At 34.4% G+C, this 19,906-nt stretch overlaps 1 protein-coding gene across 1 annotated transcript in view; it reads right to left on the bottom strand.

The window, feature by feature from the left end:
- LOC101267085 (uncharacterized) overlaps positions 1-14,663 on the bottom strand; it is a 19,976-nt gene extending 5,313 nt beyond the window's left edge. The window contains exons 1-10 of the mRNA XM_004250866.5: positions 12,255-14,663; positions 11,791-12,030; positions 10,688-10,817; positions 9,739-9,891; positions 9,363-9,607; positions 9,211-9,280; positions 7,707-7,913; positions 3,692-3,924; positions 732-810; positions 520-657 (exon numbers count right to left, since the gene is read on the bottom strand). Of these exons, the coding sequence (XP_004250914.2) occupies positions 520-657; positions 732-810; positions 3,692-3,924; positions 7,707-7,913; positions 9,211-9,280; positions 9,363-9,607; positions 9,739-9,891; positions 10,688-10,817; positions 11,791-12,030; positions 12,255-14,452 (3,693 nt within the window). The 5' untranslated portion in view covers positions 14,453-14,663. The remainder of the gene's footprint in view (positions 1-519; positions 658-731; positions 811-3,691; positions 3,925-7,706; positions 7,914-9,210; positions 9,281-9,362; positions 9,608-9,738; positions 9,892-10,687; positions 10,818-11,790; positions 12,031-12,254) is intronic.
- Positions 14,664-19,906: the final 5,243 nt, after the last annotated feature.

Genomic DNA, 19,906 nt, shown 5'->3' on the forward strand with positions numbered 1-19,906 from the left:
CTGGATGTTAGAATATGATATAAGGAAATTTGCTCCTAGTTTTTATAATAAAAGTAAAGCCGGTTTAATATGGTGGAAGTTATACGCTGATCTCCTACAGCAGATGTTTTTCCTTAAAAGCTCCTCGAAGTAACAGTCAGATAAGATGGACTTCAGCAATAAGGAAAAACTCATTGAAGGGTAAAAGGACATCTAACTTCCATAGGCTCCACACTGGTGGTCTCCCGGATACTAGAAACCAGATACATGGGATAAGGCATACAAAAGATATCTATCTATCTTCAAATATATTTTTGTACTCTGAAATTAATACATCAAGCAGGGTTTTTACATAAACTTGCTACAAGCCCCTTATTCCATGCCAACTTACACCCGAGGGAAGATCCACGAATACGCAAGACCGGAAGAAGGGCTAGAAACAAATTGGTGATTTTACACCCTCGTGCAATCACACATTTTCTGATCAACAACATACCCAGCAAATTACTCTCAGGCAAACAACCATGAATCAAAACATACCTTTGTAGAGTCCGAAAGCACCGCATAGGCCTCTCCTATCATTTTAAAGAGCCTGTCAGCATCTTTGTGAACTTCTTCTGCTATCTCTTTCCACAGTCCATCATCCACATTGTCATTTCTAGCCAGTGATTGCCCAGCCTAGATCAACAAAACAATGTTCATATAAAATACCATAAAGTACTGTAATAAAACAGCAAAGGACTTCAAAGAACCTTATCAGGGTGATGCTTGAGTGCAGCTTTTCTGTAGGCCTTCCTAATTTCTGATGCACCAACAGATGGATCAACTCCCCTGTCGTTGTTGCATCAATTGTTAGAAAAGCAGTTGCATAGTATATGATCATACACCTCTATGAGTTCTTAGTCACGAAGGGATATCCCCTACACAGTTTAAAAAAGAAAGAGAAGACTTTTGACAGACCAACTAACTAACTAACTAACTAACTAAATAAATAAATAAATAAATAAATAAATATATATATATATATATATATATATTGCAAAAGTGATGTAGATTCTCCAGCTTTTGGTATACCTCTAGTATACAGGAGCTTTCTTCAATATTACTAAAAGAATCTACCTCATCAAAAAATGTTATAAATTAATACAGATGGGACCATGGAATTTTATTATTTTATAGAGATATTATTTAATCGATAAATTAATATTTATTAATTTAAAGAATGGTTTGAGATTTATTGAAGGTTAATTTTGATTATATCAAAATCATTGTATCTTTACTAATTTCAACATTGTGATGCTGGGGTAATAAGAGGTTTAAGATGTATTATTGTAACAAAGTTTATCATAGGATATTAGAAGACTATGACAAACTAATCTAGCAATGATTAATGTTTTGGATGTTGTCAATTTTGCAGTCCTAACTTGGACAATAAATATTCAGCAAGAGAAAATATCAAATTATTGTCGACACTGTAAAATTTGTTAGGGGGATGGAACCTCAGAGAATTTGAATAAACCCACTTTTGAAAACGTCATTCATGAACTTGAGGTCATGATTAATGATCTTAGTTACCACACAATAAAATGAAGGGAAAATTGTATATAATAGCAAACTAATAACCTAAATTAAATGGAATAGCTAGGGTTTGATTTAATTGTGCTCCATAGCAAACATTAGCTCAAATTTGCCAGCGTCTCTCTACCAAAAATCTCGCTCGCCACTCTCCATTCTCGCTCGCCTCTCTCGCTTTATACACAGAAGTGTATAATTCTGTTTCTGTTTTGTATAAAGCGAGAGAAAATTGTATATACACATGCAAAAATATATATCTTCGTGTTATACACTTAATTATACAATTTACAAACATTTTACTTCAAATATTGCAGAGAAAAAGGCCAACAAATTATACAATTGCGAATTATACAATTGCAGTGAAGTACAATTTTCTCTAGCTTTATACAATAGAAGTGTATATATTGTGTTTCTGTTTTTGTATAAAGCGAGAAAAACATATATCTTCTTGCTATACACTTATATTTATGCAATATACATACATTTTAATTCGATTCAACTGTATGCAAAACAAATTATACAATTGCAGCGAATTATACAATTTAGGCCAGCGAATTATACAATTGTATATGTATAGCAAATTATACAGTTTTATATTTGCTATGGAGCGTAATTATGCAAAGTTTGCTATAGCATACAAATATAAATTTTTTGTTTGCTATATGTGAAAGTTGCCCTAAAATGAATCTCAATAATCAGTTGGATTATCCAAGTGAAATCGATACATGTTCAGAGGTCCAAAGTTCAAAAGAAATTTTGGATACTATCGGAAAAAACAATGTTGATGATGAAATTGAAGATGATACTATACTTTTGGAACTAGTTACGCGTAAGGAAACACTTATCGCATCTAGAATTCTTCAATATTTTATGGTGCAATTCAAAAAGACAAGATCGAAGCTCTTGGATGCAATAAGAAAAGGTAGGGATGAGCTTCAACTAGATTTAACATTTAAGAAAAAACTGAACACAGTAGAATCATATTTCATTAAGTTGTCTTTAATATATTTGTATTTTACAGTTTTATTGATTTATGATATTAATGGGACCATATATTTATATAGGAGTTTTCTAAAAATATATTATCCTATTATCTTATCGAAATTGGTGATTTTTTCCATTGACCCAAGTCGGGACCGGAGAAAAATATTATTTTAGAGAGATTACTAATTTGTCGAGTATTAATTTATAGAGGTTTTACTGTATAACATACCAAAAGTCCAAAACTACCTTTAATACATGTATTTTTTAATATCATAGCATGTCATAAAAGGTAAAATGGGAATGTTTAAATTAAAGAGTTGCCAAAAATAAAAAAGTGTTTTAAACTTTTTGGAATGGACCAAAAAATGAGTTTCATATAAAATGGAATGGAGCAAATACATATGATCAACTCAAGCACTGCCTCATACTTTATTACTGAAGGACCCAAACAGACAACTTATCGATTGTGTCATAAATCATACGGGATTGACAACATGTTGATGATTGCTCAAAGTAGATGTTACCCTATCTGGACAATCACTCTGTTAGAATAGCATATACAATTCCACTTAAAATAGGGATAGTACATAGCATCCTACTTGGTAAAGGATTGAATTATAGGAAGAGAACTATAAGAAATTTGTAGAAAAAATAGGAAGATAAGACAGACAACTACATATATGCAACACAGCATACTGCCATACCCAGTGTAATCCCACAAGTGGCATCTGAAGAGGGTGGTGGATATGCAACCTTATCCCTACCTTGTGAAGGTAGAGACTAGAGAGGAAACAACAAACTTAACATTGATACTGAATTATGTTGTCAAGCAGTCCACTAAATGTTCCAATGAACGAATATTCAAAAATAATACTCCCTTTGTCCCAATTAGTGTGTCATACTTCCCTTTTAATTCTATCCCCAAAAAAAACTGTCATACTTCCTTATTTAGAAAAAAACCAACTTTAAACTTCTCATTTTATCCTTAATGAATAATTTATAACCGCACAAATATCTATGGTTTGCTTTGGAACATAAGTTTCAAAAGTGCTTTTCTTTAAACTTTGTACCTAGTCGAACGCTACCACATAAATTGAGATGGAGGGTATATTATTTCTGGAAATCAATAACTTGACTGAATTAAGAAACTTACAATATGAGGTAAAAATTCAAGGGGATTTCCTTTCTGTCTTCTTCCTCCATGGCTGAAAGCTTTTGTTGTGTTTGTCGAATCTCATTTACGGAAATCACTTTGTTATGTGATCCAGATCCACCGACTTTATTTTCCATATGCCTTGTCAGAAGGGATACAAGTCGCTGAAGATCTGAAGCTGCTTGTCCATAATCTCTGATCATCTCAAAAAGAGAAGCTCGTCTTGAGAGTGCCTGCAGTAATTTGTGTTGACATTTAACTGAAGATATACTGTACCCTAAAATCAGGTAACTAACTCCGCAAAACTGCTATTGCCACTTCTTAACTAGAAAAAAGCTGTCAAACTAAAAAAATTCAATGTACTAGATCACATTAATAATTGAGTGTGAACGCAACGTTCCTGGGTAATATTTCGAACTACATGAAGCACTATTGTGATTACCAGCCAGTTCATATGAGAGAAACAATAAAACTATCATCCTTTAACCAGTAACTTACTCAGCAAAGAACTTCATGAAGCATATGGGGAAATAATTCCTATTTAAGTCATCTTACGGCTATATTCTTTGTAGTAATGTACAAACTGGAAATCAGAGGGAGAAAAGAGATTGTCTGATACAAGTCCTAGAGAAGTACTTCACAAATAATTTATATTTAAAGCCTTCGATTATGAAATTTATAATTTGATCTTGTAATTGATAAATCATCAAATGTAAAAATTTAAGACACATAGTACGCAATAATAACAAACAAATAATTTGAAACAAAAAGTAACATAACTTTCTCTAACTTAAATAAATAGCTTATTAGATCATCTCCAACCCATCTCTATTTTACTGTCTATACTCTATATTTGGGAGAAATAGAGAATAGAATCTCCAACCGCAACTCCAAAAAACCCTCTATTCTCTACTTATAGAGAGGTGAATAGTAATTCTCTAAATTTAGAGAACTATTATTCATCCTCTCTATTTCACTTTTTTGACTATTTTAATATTGTTTATATTATTCACCTCTCTATGAGTAGAAGTAGAGAATGAATAGTAGTTCTCTAAATTTAGAGAATCACTACTCTCCTTTCTATAGGTAAGAATTATTATTCACCTCTCTATATTTTAATGTTATTTATATTATATGACATTTGTAATATCATATTATAAATCATATCAAACCATTAATAAGTCTCTAATATTCGTAATTATTTTCAAATGTAATATATTCATTATATTAATTTATAACTTTTATTGATGAGGTTTTGTAAAAAAATATTTAAGAGTCTTCTCAGTCTAGCCTGTCGCGTAGGGCTTCCTAGTGCGGTTTACATCCCATGTGTGGTTTGCATGCTATTACACAGTGCACAAAAGGTGCTTATTGAATTAGGTCTTAGGCCTAACTCACACCCCAAAAGTTAGCTTTAAGGGAGGAGGATTGTCCAAACCTTAGAAAGGAGTTCACCCTTCTCATTAACCACCGATGTGGGACTTTTGTCATTCTTTAACACCCCACCTCACGCCCAGTGCTTAACATCTGGTGCGTGGACAATTTTGATTTTGGGGGCCCCAACATTGAGTGAGACGGGTCCTGCTATGATACCAAGTTAAATTATGTCTTAAACCTAACTCACAGCCCAAAAGTTAGCTCAAAGGGAGGAGGATTACCCAAACCTTATAAGGAGTCCACCCATCTCATTAACCACCGATATGGGACTTTTGTCATTCTTTAACAGTGCTCACCACAAAGTGTTCACCCGAAGGACAGAGGATGTGACAGACTGGCAGGGGTTGTAGACTTGTAGCAGCTACGGATTATTAGGGCGTCCTGTCTCAGTGTCTCATTAATTTTTTTATGAAGCAGATAGGTCACAAGTGCTATACCTCAACCTTACCTTGCTTATCTTCACAGCCATCTCAAGGCTGCATATTAGTATCCTAAATAATGTCACTTGTCCAGGGAATACTATACCTAACAACTGCCAGGTATTATGGGTTGTAACATTGACACATCCCCTACTACTTATTTGTAGACTAAATTCAAGTCAGCAGACGTATGGACTGGGACCATTGAGAACCCCGAAAAAGAGGCTGGCTCCTTGGCAACTGCACTATCTTTCAATAGGGACTGGTTGGCATTGATTACCAGTATGTTGGACAACATTCCAACCTACATCATGTATATATTTCCAACGCCCAGGAAGGTGCTAAGCCAACTTGATAAAATCAGAAGATCCTTTCCGTGGAAGGGAAACAGTCAGAATCATGATTTCCACTTAGCCAAATGGGCCAAAGTGATTCAAACTAAGCTTAAAGGTGGTCCAGGGATCAAGAATCTTGCAAAACATAACAAAAGTATGTTGATGACATGGCTCTAGAGGTATAGCCCAGAGGAATTGGAAACACTTGTGCACTAAAACTCCTAGCTCTTTAATTGGGGTGGGACCCTGCAAGCAAATTAGCAAACTTTGGGATGAGTTTCTCTCAAAGAATCTGATTCAAATTTGGTATATGGAGCTCATCCTTCTTGGAAGATCAATGGTTTGACAATTCTACATTGGAGGAAGACTATCCTAACCTATTCCTCCATTGCTGACAATAGACTGGCAGAACCTGGACATCTAACCTGTTCATGATTGGGAATTACCAGATCTCCAAGATTTACTGTGCAGGCTTGGTAATTCCATCCCTGAAAAAGAAGCAGTTGACAGACTACTTTGGGGATGATTCAAGAGAAGGTTTATGTGATGTAAAAGCAGGTTACAGTCAATGATCAGATCATTGAGTTTTGGCCTGGAAACTTATCTGGAAGACAAATCTTCCAACAAAGATCATTTGTTTCACCTGGACAGTTCTAAATGAGTCATGATTAACTCAAGATGACCTTAGCAAGGAAGTATTCAGTTTGTGAACGGCTGTTACTTGTTCTCAAGCAATTTAGAAAGTATTAGTCGCCTCTTCCTCACTGTTCAGTTGCTAATTACTTGTGGAATAGTTCTCTCTTTTTGGACTCAATTGGGTTATGCCATTTAGATTCAAAGATGCCTATAAAACTTGGTGTCATGGAGAGTGTAAGAAATATAGGAAAAGAATATTATCGAATTGTTATTGTGTCTACATTATTAATTGAGACCCTATTTATAGACACTACAACACAATCCTTTACCAAGTAGGATACTATTTACTATTCATATTTCTGTTCCTATTCTATTCTAAATAGGATTGTACAAACCTATTCCTATTCTAATAGGATTGTATAAACCTATTCATATTTTAACACTCCCCCTCAAGCTAGTGCATACAATTCATGTATCTAGCTTGTTTCAAATGTAATTAACACAGGGACCGATGAGGGGCTTGGTGAGATATCTGCAAGTTGATCAATCGACTTCACAAAATTGACATTCAATTTCAATGTGCTAATGTTCTATTTGATGCATAATGTCAACCAATCTCAATGTTCTTAATCTTCGCATGAAATACTGAATTTGATGCATATGTTGGCATTGAACTTCCCAAACCAAGCTTGAGAAAAATTGTTCTAGACCATAGAGTGATTTGCACAATCGACATACAAGGCTACTAAATCCCCCCGACCAACAAAGTGCTCAAATCTAGTATAAAGTATATGGATCGTCTTGGAATCAATAGATGAGTTGATATTAAATAAGAAAGTCACCGAAAAATTGGCCGGAACAAGCTCATATAGCGGAGGATTAGATTTGATGGCTAAAAGTGGTCACAATCCAAGAAATAAAATTATATGGGTAGGGTCGGAATGATGTCACGACCCAACTAGAAAATAGAAACTATATAGGATACTTCGAATTGATGGAACGACCCCATTGAAAAAGAGGAAACCATTTCTCTTTTTTTTTTTGAGCAGTTGAGGAGTTTCTATCTGAAACAAAAGAAGGGTAACTGAAAGGTTTTCCCTTCAAGGCAATATCCCTAGAAAATGCAGTATGCCCAAGAGAGAAATTGCATTCAATAGATGCACCAAAAGGAGCGTTTTAGAACCATACCTTCGCATAATTCCCATCAAGGGCAATTGCCAGGCTGCAATCTGCGATGGCATCTGAAATTTGACCCATAGCTCGGTATGCAGCAGCACGATTGCAGAAACAGATTGCTGTGAAAGGTCGTGACTCAAAATTACATGATACTGCAGCTGTATAGTGCTCAACAGCTTCTGCATGTTTTCCTGATTGAAATGCTGCATTTCCAGCTGCCTGCACAGAAAATGGCAAATATCCTTGAAACGGAAACAAAATGTTCTTCTCATTATTTAACATTAATTTTTCCCTTGTGTGGCACCACAAAATTTTGCATTACTTGCTCTGAGATATGCCAGGAATCAGAAAAATACAATGAAGATGAACAGTCAAAGGTAGGAAAAAATTCAACCTTAATGGATGAACAAACAAGTCAGAGGCTATACGGAAGCAAACAGGAGTCTGAAGCAACTATACACAGTCGGCTCAACTTGTACGTCTTTAATCAACAAAATTAGTAGGATGCCAAGATGAGGCCTCGCTATACTTCAGTATAGGTAATAGCACATATTGCAGCCATTGACTAGTTCCGCGTGCTACATTACATTATCACACTTGACCGAAGAAACTCAGATGACTGTGTTTCCTTAGGGTAGAACCTAGAAAAATCTAGTCATAACACCCTACTTGAATCTAGAGGATATCACTGCTTGCAGGACCCCAAATGACACTATAACAATCATAATGGAGCAACTTTACAATTTCATAATAGCACAGACCATAAGGAATAAGTAATCCAAAGAAGATATAGACTCTGGTTTTTGTTTTTCACTACAAACACTAACACATGATGCAGATAATTGTACCTCATATAATCACAACGGGGACATATTTTGAGAATTGACAAGAATGAGGATAACATTATAGGCTTACTCAGTATACAGTTTTGTTGCATCTATTTTTTCTTCTTTTCTGAAAGGGTACAATGGTTACTAACTGCAGTAGCTTTCTCGTACTAGGAGCTTACCAAAAAAAAGCAAGGCAAAATAAATTTATTTTCCAAGTTGGGTTAAAGGACTTAACTTCAAAATAAAAAAATACCATGCTGCTTAAATCTCATATTGCACAAGAATAGCTAGTAACACCTTTCTCCAAACAGAAAAAAAATAACAGCAAACACGAAAACTTTGCAAAGAAATTCAGGATTGACCAAAGGATGACCAACCAAAAACACTTCAAGAAGCTGAAGAAAGAGAATGATAACAAGGACAATATTTAGTACGACTTTGGAGATTTCATCCCAGAAGATTTTGAAAAGTATTAACAGGTAAATAATTTTGCAAGTTCCATTAAAAATAATGACCTATAGTTCAAATATAGGTGCAACATTTAGTTAATAAAAAATAAATGTATATATTTTTTTCTATGATGGTGTATATAAATACAAGTGCGAAACCTAGGAATAAGATAAATATAACAAGTGGTAGGTGCTTGTTTAAAAGGAGAAAGATCATAAAGCACAAGGTGCACTCACCTTAAAGCGTAAGAGCTCACGTATTGTTCCAGCAAGAGGAACAACTGCTTCTAAATTCTCGAGTTCACTACTGCAAATTCAAATAATATGACTGTAAGCTAATACCTAATGTAAAGGGAGTATAATAATATATTCCACGATAAAGAAGCCACCTTTCCATCAGACGCATCGATTTCTCTTGGTTCTTCAGAAAATTATCAGCCTCTTCAAGCTTCCCGAGATAAAAGTATGACTTCACTATTTTAGAAATACACCAGAGCCCAGAGGAAGCACTTCTCTCTGTGATCGCACTATCTAACTCTGATGACTGGTAACCAAAATTATATGGCGGAGCATTTGACTTGGCCAATTCAAGTGTCTTCTCACATAGCTGAATCATCTCTTCGTACCTCCGCAGCTGTTCATTAAACTCAACAAAATCAATTCATTTTAATAAATTCAAAAGATCTCAGGAAGACATGGTGCAATGTAACAAATTTTAAGCAGCCAAAATTCAATTTTACAGTCTCATAGTTCAATGACACAAACCATAAGAAGAGCATCTGCTTTCAATTCGAGTAGTTTCTCCGAATAGGTGCTTATTGTCAAAGCCTCACAGACCACACCCAAGGCCAACTCTGCATCACTTTGCTTTCGTCTTTGCAATAGTTCCACACACTGCTTCATGCATTCTGATACCCTCTGAGGGCAACGGAAAAGACCAATTAGCGTTCAACTTTTTATTTTATTAAGATAATCTCATTTTGTTTGTTGAGCATTCACAAGTTTCTTAAGCATTATTATTCATAAAGCTGAAAAAAGAAAATCAAAATTAAAGCTTCAACTAGAATGGCAAGACCAAAAACTAAGTAAAATAACCTATATTTCCTCATATTTCTATTTTTCTTTTCTTAGCGAAATAATAGCTATGGTATACGAACAGGAGTGTCATATATAAGAAGTGAATCTAGCAACACTGCAACAGATACCTAAATGCACCCTCTCTACTTGTTCATCTTGTCCCTATTCTCTCTTCTTTTATTCAATTTTGGGGCCTCTAGATTATTTTGCATTTTCCCTCTCTACTTGTGTTCATCTTGTCCCTATTCTCTCTTCTTTTATTCAATTTTGGGGCCTCTAAATTACCTTGCATTTTATAGGGGATTACATAAGCAAGTTGTTCACGGGACATGCTTGAGATGCTCAAAATTTCTACGGCTAAAAATTCCAGATGATATCTTTCAAACCCTGATATTATAAAATCCATAATTTGCAAGTTTTTCTTCTCTTTTTCTTTCACCAAACAACTGGTGAATTTAAAACAAGCTGGGGCATAAATGACATTACATGTGTAATGTTGAGGTAATAATTGCAAGAGAATGCTAAGACTATTTAGATAAGGAGCAGTAAAGGTGGTATCTGTCTGGGGAGAGAATCTGCAAAAGATGAGTCCTGACAAGAAGAATGTAAAGCAAATTACTGAAGTTAATAATTGTACCTGTGCTTTTTCCAAGCCCTCTGAGGCCTCCACCAATATCTTTCTATCCGCACATGCCTCTGGCCCATGTTGCAAGCATGTCATGAAAAACTTTGATGCATTTTCGACTTCCCCAAGGGCAAGGTAACAGCTAAGAAAATGCAAAACAAAACACAGTTACAAAAAGAAAGTTTCTACTTTTTTATATTATTGTATTAACATTACTATTTTTATAGATGAGATGTATTAACACTACTATAACTGGATGCTGGTGGAATGCAACTTCCCACAACATTCAAATGGCATTAAGACTGCTGAAGAAAGCTTGTGAGACTTAAAGCTGTAAATAGAACCGTGGAAATTTCTTAGACTAACTAAAACTTGAGAAGCTTCAAATTATATATTTAGTTCAGCAAGAAAGTTGGGAGCTTTTTGTAAGCCTTGAATCCAGCAGACAGAAAACACTAGAGTAAAGCTGTACCATCGAGTAGAATAAATGCACAACATTTCTGAAGACACAGATCCAGAGGTATTCAGAAGAACCTAAAGATGTATACTGACGTTCAGTTTCTCAAATGAGTCTTTTCAACAAAGTTATACAAGAATGCTGATGCTTCAGTGATAACAACCAATAACTAGTGATCACATTAGCCCTAGGGCTTTGGTCTAGTGGTACGAGCGCAGAGCGTGATGTGTAGGTTAGGTGCATGTCACAGATTCGAACTATGCTGCAAACAGAAGCCTGGTACTTAAGAACAAGGGTAGAAAGGCAGCATTATCCACCAAGTATTGAAGCGTAGCTGCTGGCCCTTGTGATTTCTCGGTTATCAAAAAAAACTAATTTATCACATTAAGGAAGGGTTTTGTTAAAAGGGCATCTCATAGAAAGTTTACCCAACAAGAATGACAGAATGGTGAGCTACTCTTCAAGACAACGTTGTATGTGTTTCATGCACTGTGATTGTTTCAAACAGACATGTTTATGCATACTAAAGGCCAGTGATCAAACTTCTGTCAGCAAACCAGATCTTCAAAAAGGTAAGAGGAAGCTAGACCTATACAATATAGAGACTAAAGGAACGTATGACAAAGAGAAGGTAAAATTAGTGACACATAGAGCTTACTTAGCGGCTCGAACTTGGACCCTGAAAAAGTTTGGATCTAATGCAGCAGCCTTCAAACAATCCTCTAGTGCTTCTCTCATTCTTCCGAGAGACATACGTGTTGCTGCACGGTTGCTATGGCATAACATTAAAGCCCGAAGACTGCTCTTAGATGCGTCACTTTCGGACACACAGTTCAGTCCTTGTGTGTAGCATTCCTCTGCTTTAGATAAGTTCCCATTTGCATAGGCTTGATTCCCCCTGATATAAATTCATATCACAAGTATGAACTTCGGATAAAGATGCACCAAAAAAGGAATAAGTGACTGAACAATCACACCCTAATATGAACAGAAGAAGAAGAAGAAGAAATTGGCATGTAAGGAAATACAACACGTTACTAATTCAGAGTCAATCCAGTAACAGTATAGGCCGACTTTGATCAAGATAGACCCTCCATGATTTAAAAAACCAGTAACTTGTACCTTAATCGCCATTTTTCACAAGCTTCCTGAGCTGCCATGCTTGCAGCAACTGTTTCATGGTTGACCTCCTTAACCCTAGATTGTTCATTGTTGCCCTGGCTATGGCTTGTCATAGTAGGTATATCTCCTTTCTTACTCTGAGTTGGAGATGGAAGAGGAGATGATCCAGAAACTTGAAAAAATTGCCCAGGCGATGAGTAAGACAATTTTGTAGTTGAACTACATGAATCAATAATGAGCTTCGTTCGATTTTTCTTTTTCTGTTGGCGTGTTGCTGTTGCAACCTGATTTTGAGCAACAGAGGATGCAGCAAATATGAAGCTACCCTGGCAAGCCTCTTCAAAATTTGAAGCAACATTAAACTGACTTCCCCCATCACTATCTTGTCTCTCAATCGTTGATTTAGAAGTCACTTCAGTATCTGCTGCAGTTACGAAAGAATCAGTACTATAATCTAAATGGTCTGTAGCAGATTTGAAGCTTTCAGTCTCAGCCCCAGATGTAGATATAGACTCTTCAGAAGGACCGTCCATATCTACACCATGATGACTAGAGTGTCTAGATTCTACTTCTTGTGTCTCACTACATGTCACATCATTTTCATTAAGATTCATGCGTACTGTTGCATCTATCAAATCTTCATCTGTTCCATCATTTGAAACTGCTGGACGGGTATCACTAGATCCATAATTCTCATTTAGAACGAACGACTCATCAGAAGCCACAGAAGTTCCTCGTGAAAGTGTATTATCTGCTGGTGTTTCACGATATGGAGAAGTATCCATCGGTGAGTAAGGTTCGGAAGGTTCCGCATTCTCTTCTGAACTTCCTCTTAGGACAAAGTCATGAGCAAAGTTCACTGGCGTCGAGAGTGTTTGCTTAGGTTTCATTTTCTTTTTCTTGTATCTGGGATCTCTAGTTGCTTCCCTTCTAGTTTCAACTTTCTTATTTAAGCTTCCTTTAACAGTTGGTATAAGATTTTGCATTAGCTTACCATCAGACTTAGTACTGAAATTAAATTCAACCTTCTTTCCAGTTCTATCAGTTGATGGTGATTCAAAAGTACCCATCATAGATTCACCAGGGATATTAAAGGAGGAAAACGAGGAGGTTGAAATTGTACCACTATGAGAGCCTGGATGAACTTGATTAGTGAAGTGACTATTCTGTGTCCCAGCCTGAAATGAGAATCCTGAAGGAATTGAATCTGAAATTCCAATGGAACTCTTATTAACAGCATTTCTACTAGGGTCACTTGAACTTGAATCAATTTTCACATTCTCATTAGCAACATAACCCATAGGCTTATTTATATGCATGTTTTTCATCTTATCATGGAGCAAGGTCTCCGATTTTCCACCTAGAGAGCCTCTTTCCTTATAGGCATAGTTGTTCATGTCATTCTCAGTTCTCCCTTTGATATTCAATTTGTCCATCTCATTCAAGAGTTCAGCCCCTACACCCCCACCAATTTTATTATTAACATTTTCACTACTCGAAAAGCTGCCAAACACATTATACTTGGATTTTACACTGTCCATATTATGTGAAGAGTCAACAATTCCCTCACTTTTGATATTTAACTTGTTCTCCACCTCCTTGCTTACCATTTCATCAAGTTTTGCATCGCCACCCGTAAACACAAATCCCATATCAGCACCAGCAGCCACATTGTTTACACCACCAGCCACATTCATTTTCCTCTCACTTTGAATATTCAGTTTCCTCATTTCATCAATAGGAAGTGTTCCTTCCCCTATATTTCCCTGATAATTGCTCAAATTAGCTCCAAACACACCACTATTTCTACTAGCTCCAAAAACAAACCCTTCATTACCAACATCCCCACTACCCCTATCAACCCCAGAAGCAAAACCCACATTCCCAAATTTCCCAGGAACCGACTCCACATGACCCATGTTCATTTCTTGAATTTCCCCAACACCTTTAAAAGGGTTGAACATTTGGTCCTTTCTATGAGCACCCGTGTATTTCTTTTTACACAATCTGGGTTTTTGCAGCCTTGAAGGAGCAGAAGAACCAAATGGAGATGGATTCGAATCCGATGGAGAGAACCCAAGATTGTGATCCATTGAAGCAATTTTGTGCTCTGAATGATTATTATATGAAGATTGAGCGTTAAAAAACTGACCTTTACGTAGATGCAAATCTCCGGTGTCGGTCAACGCCGGCGACATATGTCATCTAATCTGACGGCCGGCGTTTACTTGTGATCAATTTTTCAAGAATCTTGGATTATCATGAAATTGCTTCCTTTGTGGGATAAATCAAATGAAACTTGTTGAGGAGGGTCTCCTCTCTTTTTTTTTTTTCTTTTTTTTTTTTTTTAACTTACTTTTTTCAAATTTGTTGTTTAATTTAATTATTGTTGTTGGGTTACAAAATTTTTATCTTGGTGAGTATGTACATCTTTTTATTATAAATGAAAATTAGGTTGTTAATTAAACATAGAATAGTTAATTAGGTAGTATAGTTATAGTTTGCATTAATTACAATTTAGAATTTAATTCTAATTATAATTATATTCTCTTTCGCCTCTTTCTGAGATCTCGCTTCCTCTTTTTCTCCCTCACCTCTCTTCTCTCCCTGTCCAATATCTCTCGCTTCTCTTCTGTCAATCTCTCCTATTTTATACAAACAGAAATATATAATTTGTGTTTGTATTTGTGTAAAGCGATAGAAACAGGATATACACATCGTATACACTAATAATTATACAAATCCAATTTTTCCCTATTAAGTTCTCTTTTGTCTTTATCTCTCGCTTTATACAAATAAAAACTATAAAATAAAAGAGGGATTGGATATACACATACAAATGTTTTAACTCGATTTAATTGTATACGAATTCAAATTGTATGCATATATGCAAATATAATAATCAATATATATATATATATATACAGTTCGTCTCTCTCGCTCACCTCTCTCCTCCCTCTCCAATTTCTCACTCGTCAGATATACAAATACATATGTATATAAGTTACATATATGAAATTATTTCACACACACACACAATTTGTCTCTCTTAACTCTTTGCCCTCTCTCCTTGCTCTCTCAATCTCGCTCGTCACTTTCTTCCCTATTTATGTAGTTACAAATTTTAATTTAGTAAACTATAATTATGAAAAATAATTAAACTATTTATAAAATGTTATATGTGAAAATTCTCCTCGCTAGGGAAATTTTGGTTATTGAATTAGACATTATTCTTTTTTTGCTGTTGATTTTCTGTTATTCCTTTTTGTAATGCTTATTTCTTAACGTCTTTTAAACGACCTTTCGCAATTTTCAGGATCATATAGGATTAATAATAATTGGTTTCACTCCGTAATGTCATTGTCATTTAGGAGTCATTTGATATGAGGTATAATAATTTTATAAATAAAATGTAATCATATGTTTACTTGGAGGTATTAGAATATGTATTATTTATCCCACCACTTCATACCTTAATGGCGAATAAGTTATCTCATATACAAAATAAATAAATTATTCCATAATAACTTATGTACTTTTTAACCAAACAACCCCTTAGTTTGAAACATTTTTTGTAATTGAAAAAAAAATATTTACTTATTTATTTATAAATAAAATAGAAATTGAAGTATGATTACAAGTATAGATTGTTCATGTCAAAATTGGCCCAAAACTTTTTTTTAGAGAATAAAATATTATTGTGAGACTTAAATATAATATTCTTCCAAAGCAGTGTCACGCTCCTAATTTGGTGAGTCACAATAGGTATTCTATATCTCACTTGACCAAACGAATCAAACACAACTCTAATTATACAATAAACCTCTTGGGCCGACAATATCGACTTATAAACACATATGTCCAACTAACTAAAAAAAACAAATAAATCAATAAGATCTTTATAGAGATTAATCTACACAAAAATTAGACCAATAAACAAACACATATATATGTACACACACAAGGCGCTGAGGCCAAAAAAATAGACTATCAACTAATAGCAAGACTGATAAGGCCAATCAAAACATATTAACACATAACATGTGTTATATTTTAGGTGTTTTGATGATCCTCACAAATGCGCGAACCTGGTTCCTGGCAGAGTGCTCTCGTCCAGATACAAATGGGGTATAGTCATAAAAGTTGTCATGTCAGGTGGTAGGTGAAAAGTGCGGTATCCTACACCAATAAGAAGAGCGGACAAGATTGTATGTTTCAGTATCTTACAAATGTAGGGACCTGGTACCAGGCAGAGTTTCCTCTATCAAATACATAATTGGTTGCAGCTGTAAAGCTGTCACGTTAGAGGTTGGTAAGGCGTCAGTGTACTACACCAATTAGAATGGAGGAGGGTGTTTGTCCAACAGATAATAACTCTTCATGTTTGATACTTTTAGCATGACAAACATCATATTATATTCATTCATCCAAAGATGGAAGTCAGCCAGCACGCCTTTTCAAGAACTCATATAGAAGTTTGCAATGGACCTGGTTCCCGCAAGCAAGGGACCTGGTACCTGCAAGACTGCGACGTGAAAAGGACGAAAAGACAGCTGTCAGAAAAGTTGTCATCTCTGATGCGGTAGGTGCACAACTATTCCAACAGCAGGACTTCAGCCAATGGGATGACTTCAACGAATTTGTGGAAAATTATATTATCTCTTTCCAACAAACACAAATTTAAGACTTGGCAAATTAAACTTTGATTTTCTCTGAAAATTCACAAGCTTGAACAGAAGGTCATCTTCAAGGAAGAACATTGCTCAACTCAACAGAAGGACCTGATAGAGTGAAGAAGAATCTTTATTGTATTTAGAGCTTTGTGTCTATGTACTTACATTGTAAATCTGTTCCTAATCTATAAAGGATTCAGATATTTATTTTGGGTTTGTAAAACTCTAAATCAGCTAAGGCTAACTGATTTAGTGGGCAACATTGGTTTGTTGCTTAGTCAAATTCTAAGTCATCTAGAGTTAGGTGGTTTAGTAGGCGGTGTTGTATCCGCTTAGGCTCTTCAAGTAATAGCTAGATTACTTGATCGTGAGATTAATAACTTTTTCTCACATTGATTGTAACCGGGTTTCGCTTTTGCTTGAGAAGATTAGTGAAGACGGTTGTAAATCCTGTGCAACAGGTCGTGGTTTTACTCCTTTGAGCAAGGAGGTTTCCACGTAAACTGCTTGTGTTGTGTTCTTTATATTGTTTAATCTTCCGCACTGTTCTTGCTGTGTCAAGGGACCTGATCCGTTGACTGGTTATGATCGCACATATTCCAATCAAAACATATTAACGCATAACATGGATCTACAAATCTTTATGGGCTTCATATTTATCGTACATCTAAGGTAGGACCCCGCCCTACCATTTGGACATCAACTACATATATGTAACTACGACTTTAAGTTGCCAATTCAACAGCTTCAGAAGGAATGGTTCTTATAAACCAAAGGTTGAATTCGACAAATTCTTATTGGAAGGACCTATTTGAAGCTTTACCTACACCTACATCACGAAATGTAACACTTATGACAACGGAGTATCGATATATACAAAGAAAATATATTAGTATACTATGCATAATGAAACATAACTTAGGTTAAATAAAAATAAATGTATGCATTTAAATGTCATATCGGACGGATTATTCATAACTCAAGAGCCATGAGAGGCCTCATATAACATGTGATTCGATAACTAAGTATGCATGTATGACCATTCTTCACTCAATAGCTAGGATAAAGGTGTATTATCATCCGCTTACTAGCTAGGATGTAAATGTGCTATCAATCATTTGATAGTTCATATATGAATGTTTTCTTTTACCTTCGTCTTTTTCTTTAATTATTTCATTTTTTTTAAAAAAAAATATAGGTAATTGCTTCTAAGTGAATGAAAGAGTGGGATCACAAAAAAAAAAGGTTAGAAAAAAATAACATGGTAATGATCGTTAGTAGATTAAAAATAAGAAAAAATGAAGTGAGTCGACAATAATAGCTGTCGGTGGGTGGAAGAAGTGAGAAGACGAATAAGAAGGAGAAAAATGAGAGAGAGAGATAAAGGGTGAGACGAACCTTGGGAGTGAAGATGAAATTTTAAAATTTGATTATAAATATAATTATTTGGCTCCCAAAGTCTTTCAGATCCAATAATTCAAAGCTAGACAATTAAAATTATTGACGTTCATATCATGTTATTCTCTACGTGTATGTGTAAAATTTAGACTTATAATTATACGAATTTGAAATTCATTTAATCAACTAAACTTACTAAGAATTAAAAGAAAACATTATGCAAAATATCAGTCCATTAGCTTTACTCATTATTTCTTAAGCCCAATTTATAAAGATACGTAAAATGTCATTCGACCATACTTTCTTTTTCCATGTCATCCTTTTTTTCTGTCTTTTTATGCATCTCCTTCTTCATTACTTCTCATTTTTCTTCGAAATTTGATGTATCACCAAAAAAAATAATTTGTTTCAAACAAATTATATACTAGAAGTCTCAAAACATCGAGAGGATTTCATATCCAAATTTGAGACTTTTTGGAAGTGATTTTTGTTAGTTGAAATTGAATAGTCAAAGTATACTCCATGTATAGTTAAACTATATATGATTTTTTGAGTGTAACATAATGTATAACTCACATATAGATAATCTATTTTGTATATTTATTGCATCTTTCTATAACTTTTGACTATGTTTATGTAAATAAAAATATATGACAATTTGTTGGTTTGATTTGATTATTTCTTCAATTTTTTGAACAAAATCAAGACCAAATCAAATTCAGACAAAAAATTAATTTATTTAATCAATTTAATTAAATTTTTCAATTTAGATCAACTTTATCCAAATCATGAACATTTCTATTTCAGTATATATATATATATATATATATATATATATATATATATATATATATATATATATATATATATATATATATATATATATATATATATATAGGCAACTTTCACATATAGCAAACAAAAAATTCATATTTGTATGCTATAACAAACTTTGCATAATTGCGCTCCATAGCAAATATAAAACTGTATAATTTGCTACACATATACAATTGTATAATTCGCTGGCCTAAATTGTATAATTCGCTGGCCTATTTAGCTGCAATTGTATAATTTGTTTTGCATACAATTGAATCGAATTAAAATGTATGTATATTGCATAATTATAAGTGTATAACAAGAAGATATATGTTTTTCTCACTTTATACAAAAACAGAAACACAATATATACACTTCTGTTGTATAAAGCTAGAGAAAATTGTATTTCACTGCAATTGTATAATTCACAATTGTATTATTCGTTGGCCTTTTTCTCTGCAATATTTGAAGTAAAATGTTTTTAAATTGTATAATTAAGTGTATAACACGAAGATATACATTTTTGCATGTGTATATATAATTTGCTCTCGCTTTATACAAAACAGAAACAGAATTATACACTTCTGTGTATAAAGCAAGAGAGTCGAGCGAGATTTTTGGGAGAGAGACGCTGACAAATTTTAGCTAATATTTGCTATGGATTACAATTAAATCAAACCCTAGCTATTCCATTTAATTTAGATTATTAGTTTGCTATTATATACAATTTTTCCTATATATATATATATATATATATCCGAATAT

The sequence above is a fragment of the Solanum lycopersicum genome, chromosome 11 (genome assembly GCF_036512215.1).
Source record: "Solanum lycopersicum chromosome 11, SLM_r2.1".
Taxonomy (NCBI): Eukaryota; Viridiplantae; Streptophyta; class Magnoliopsida; order Solanales; family Solanaceae; genus Solanum; species Solanum lycopersicum.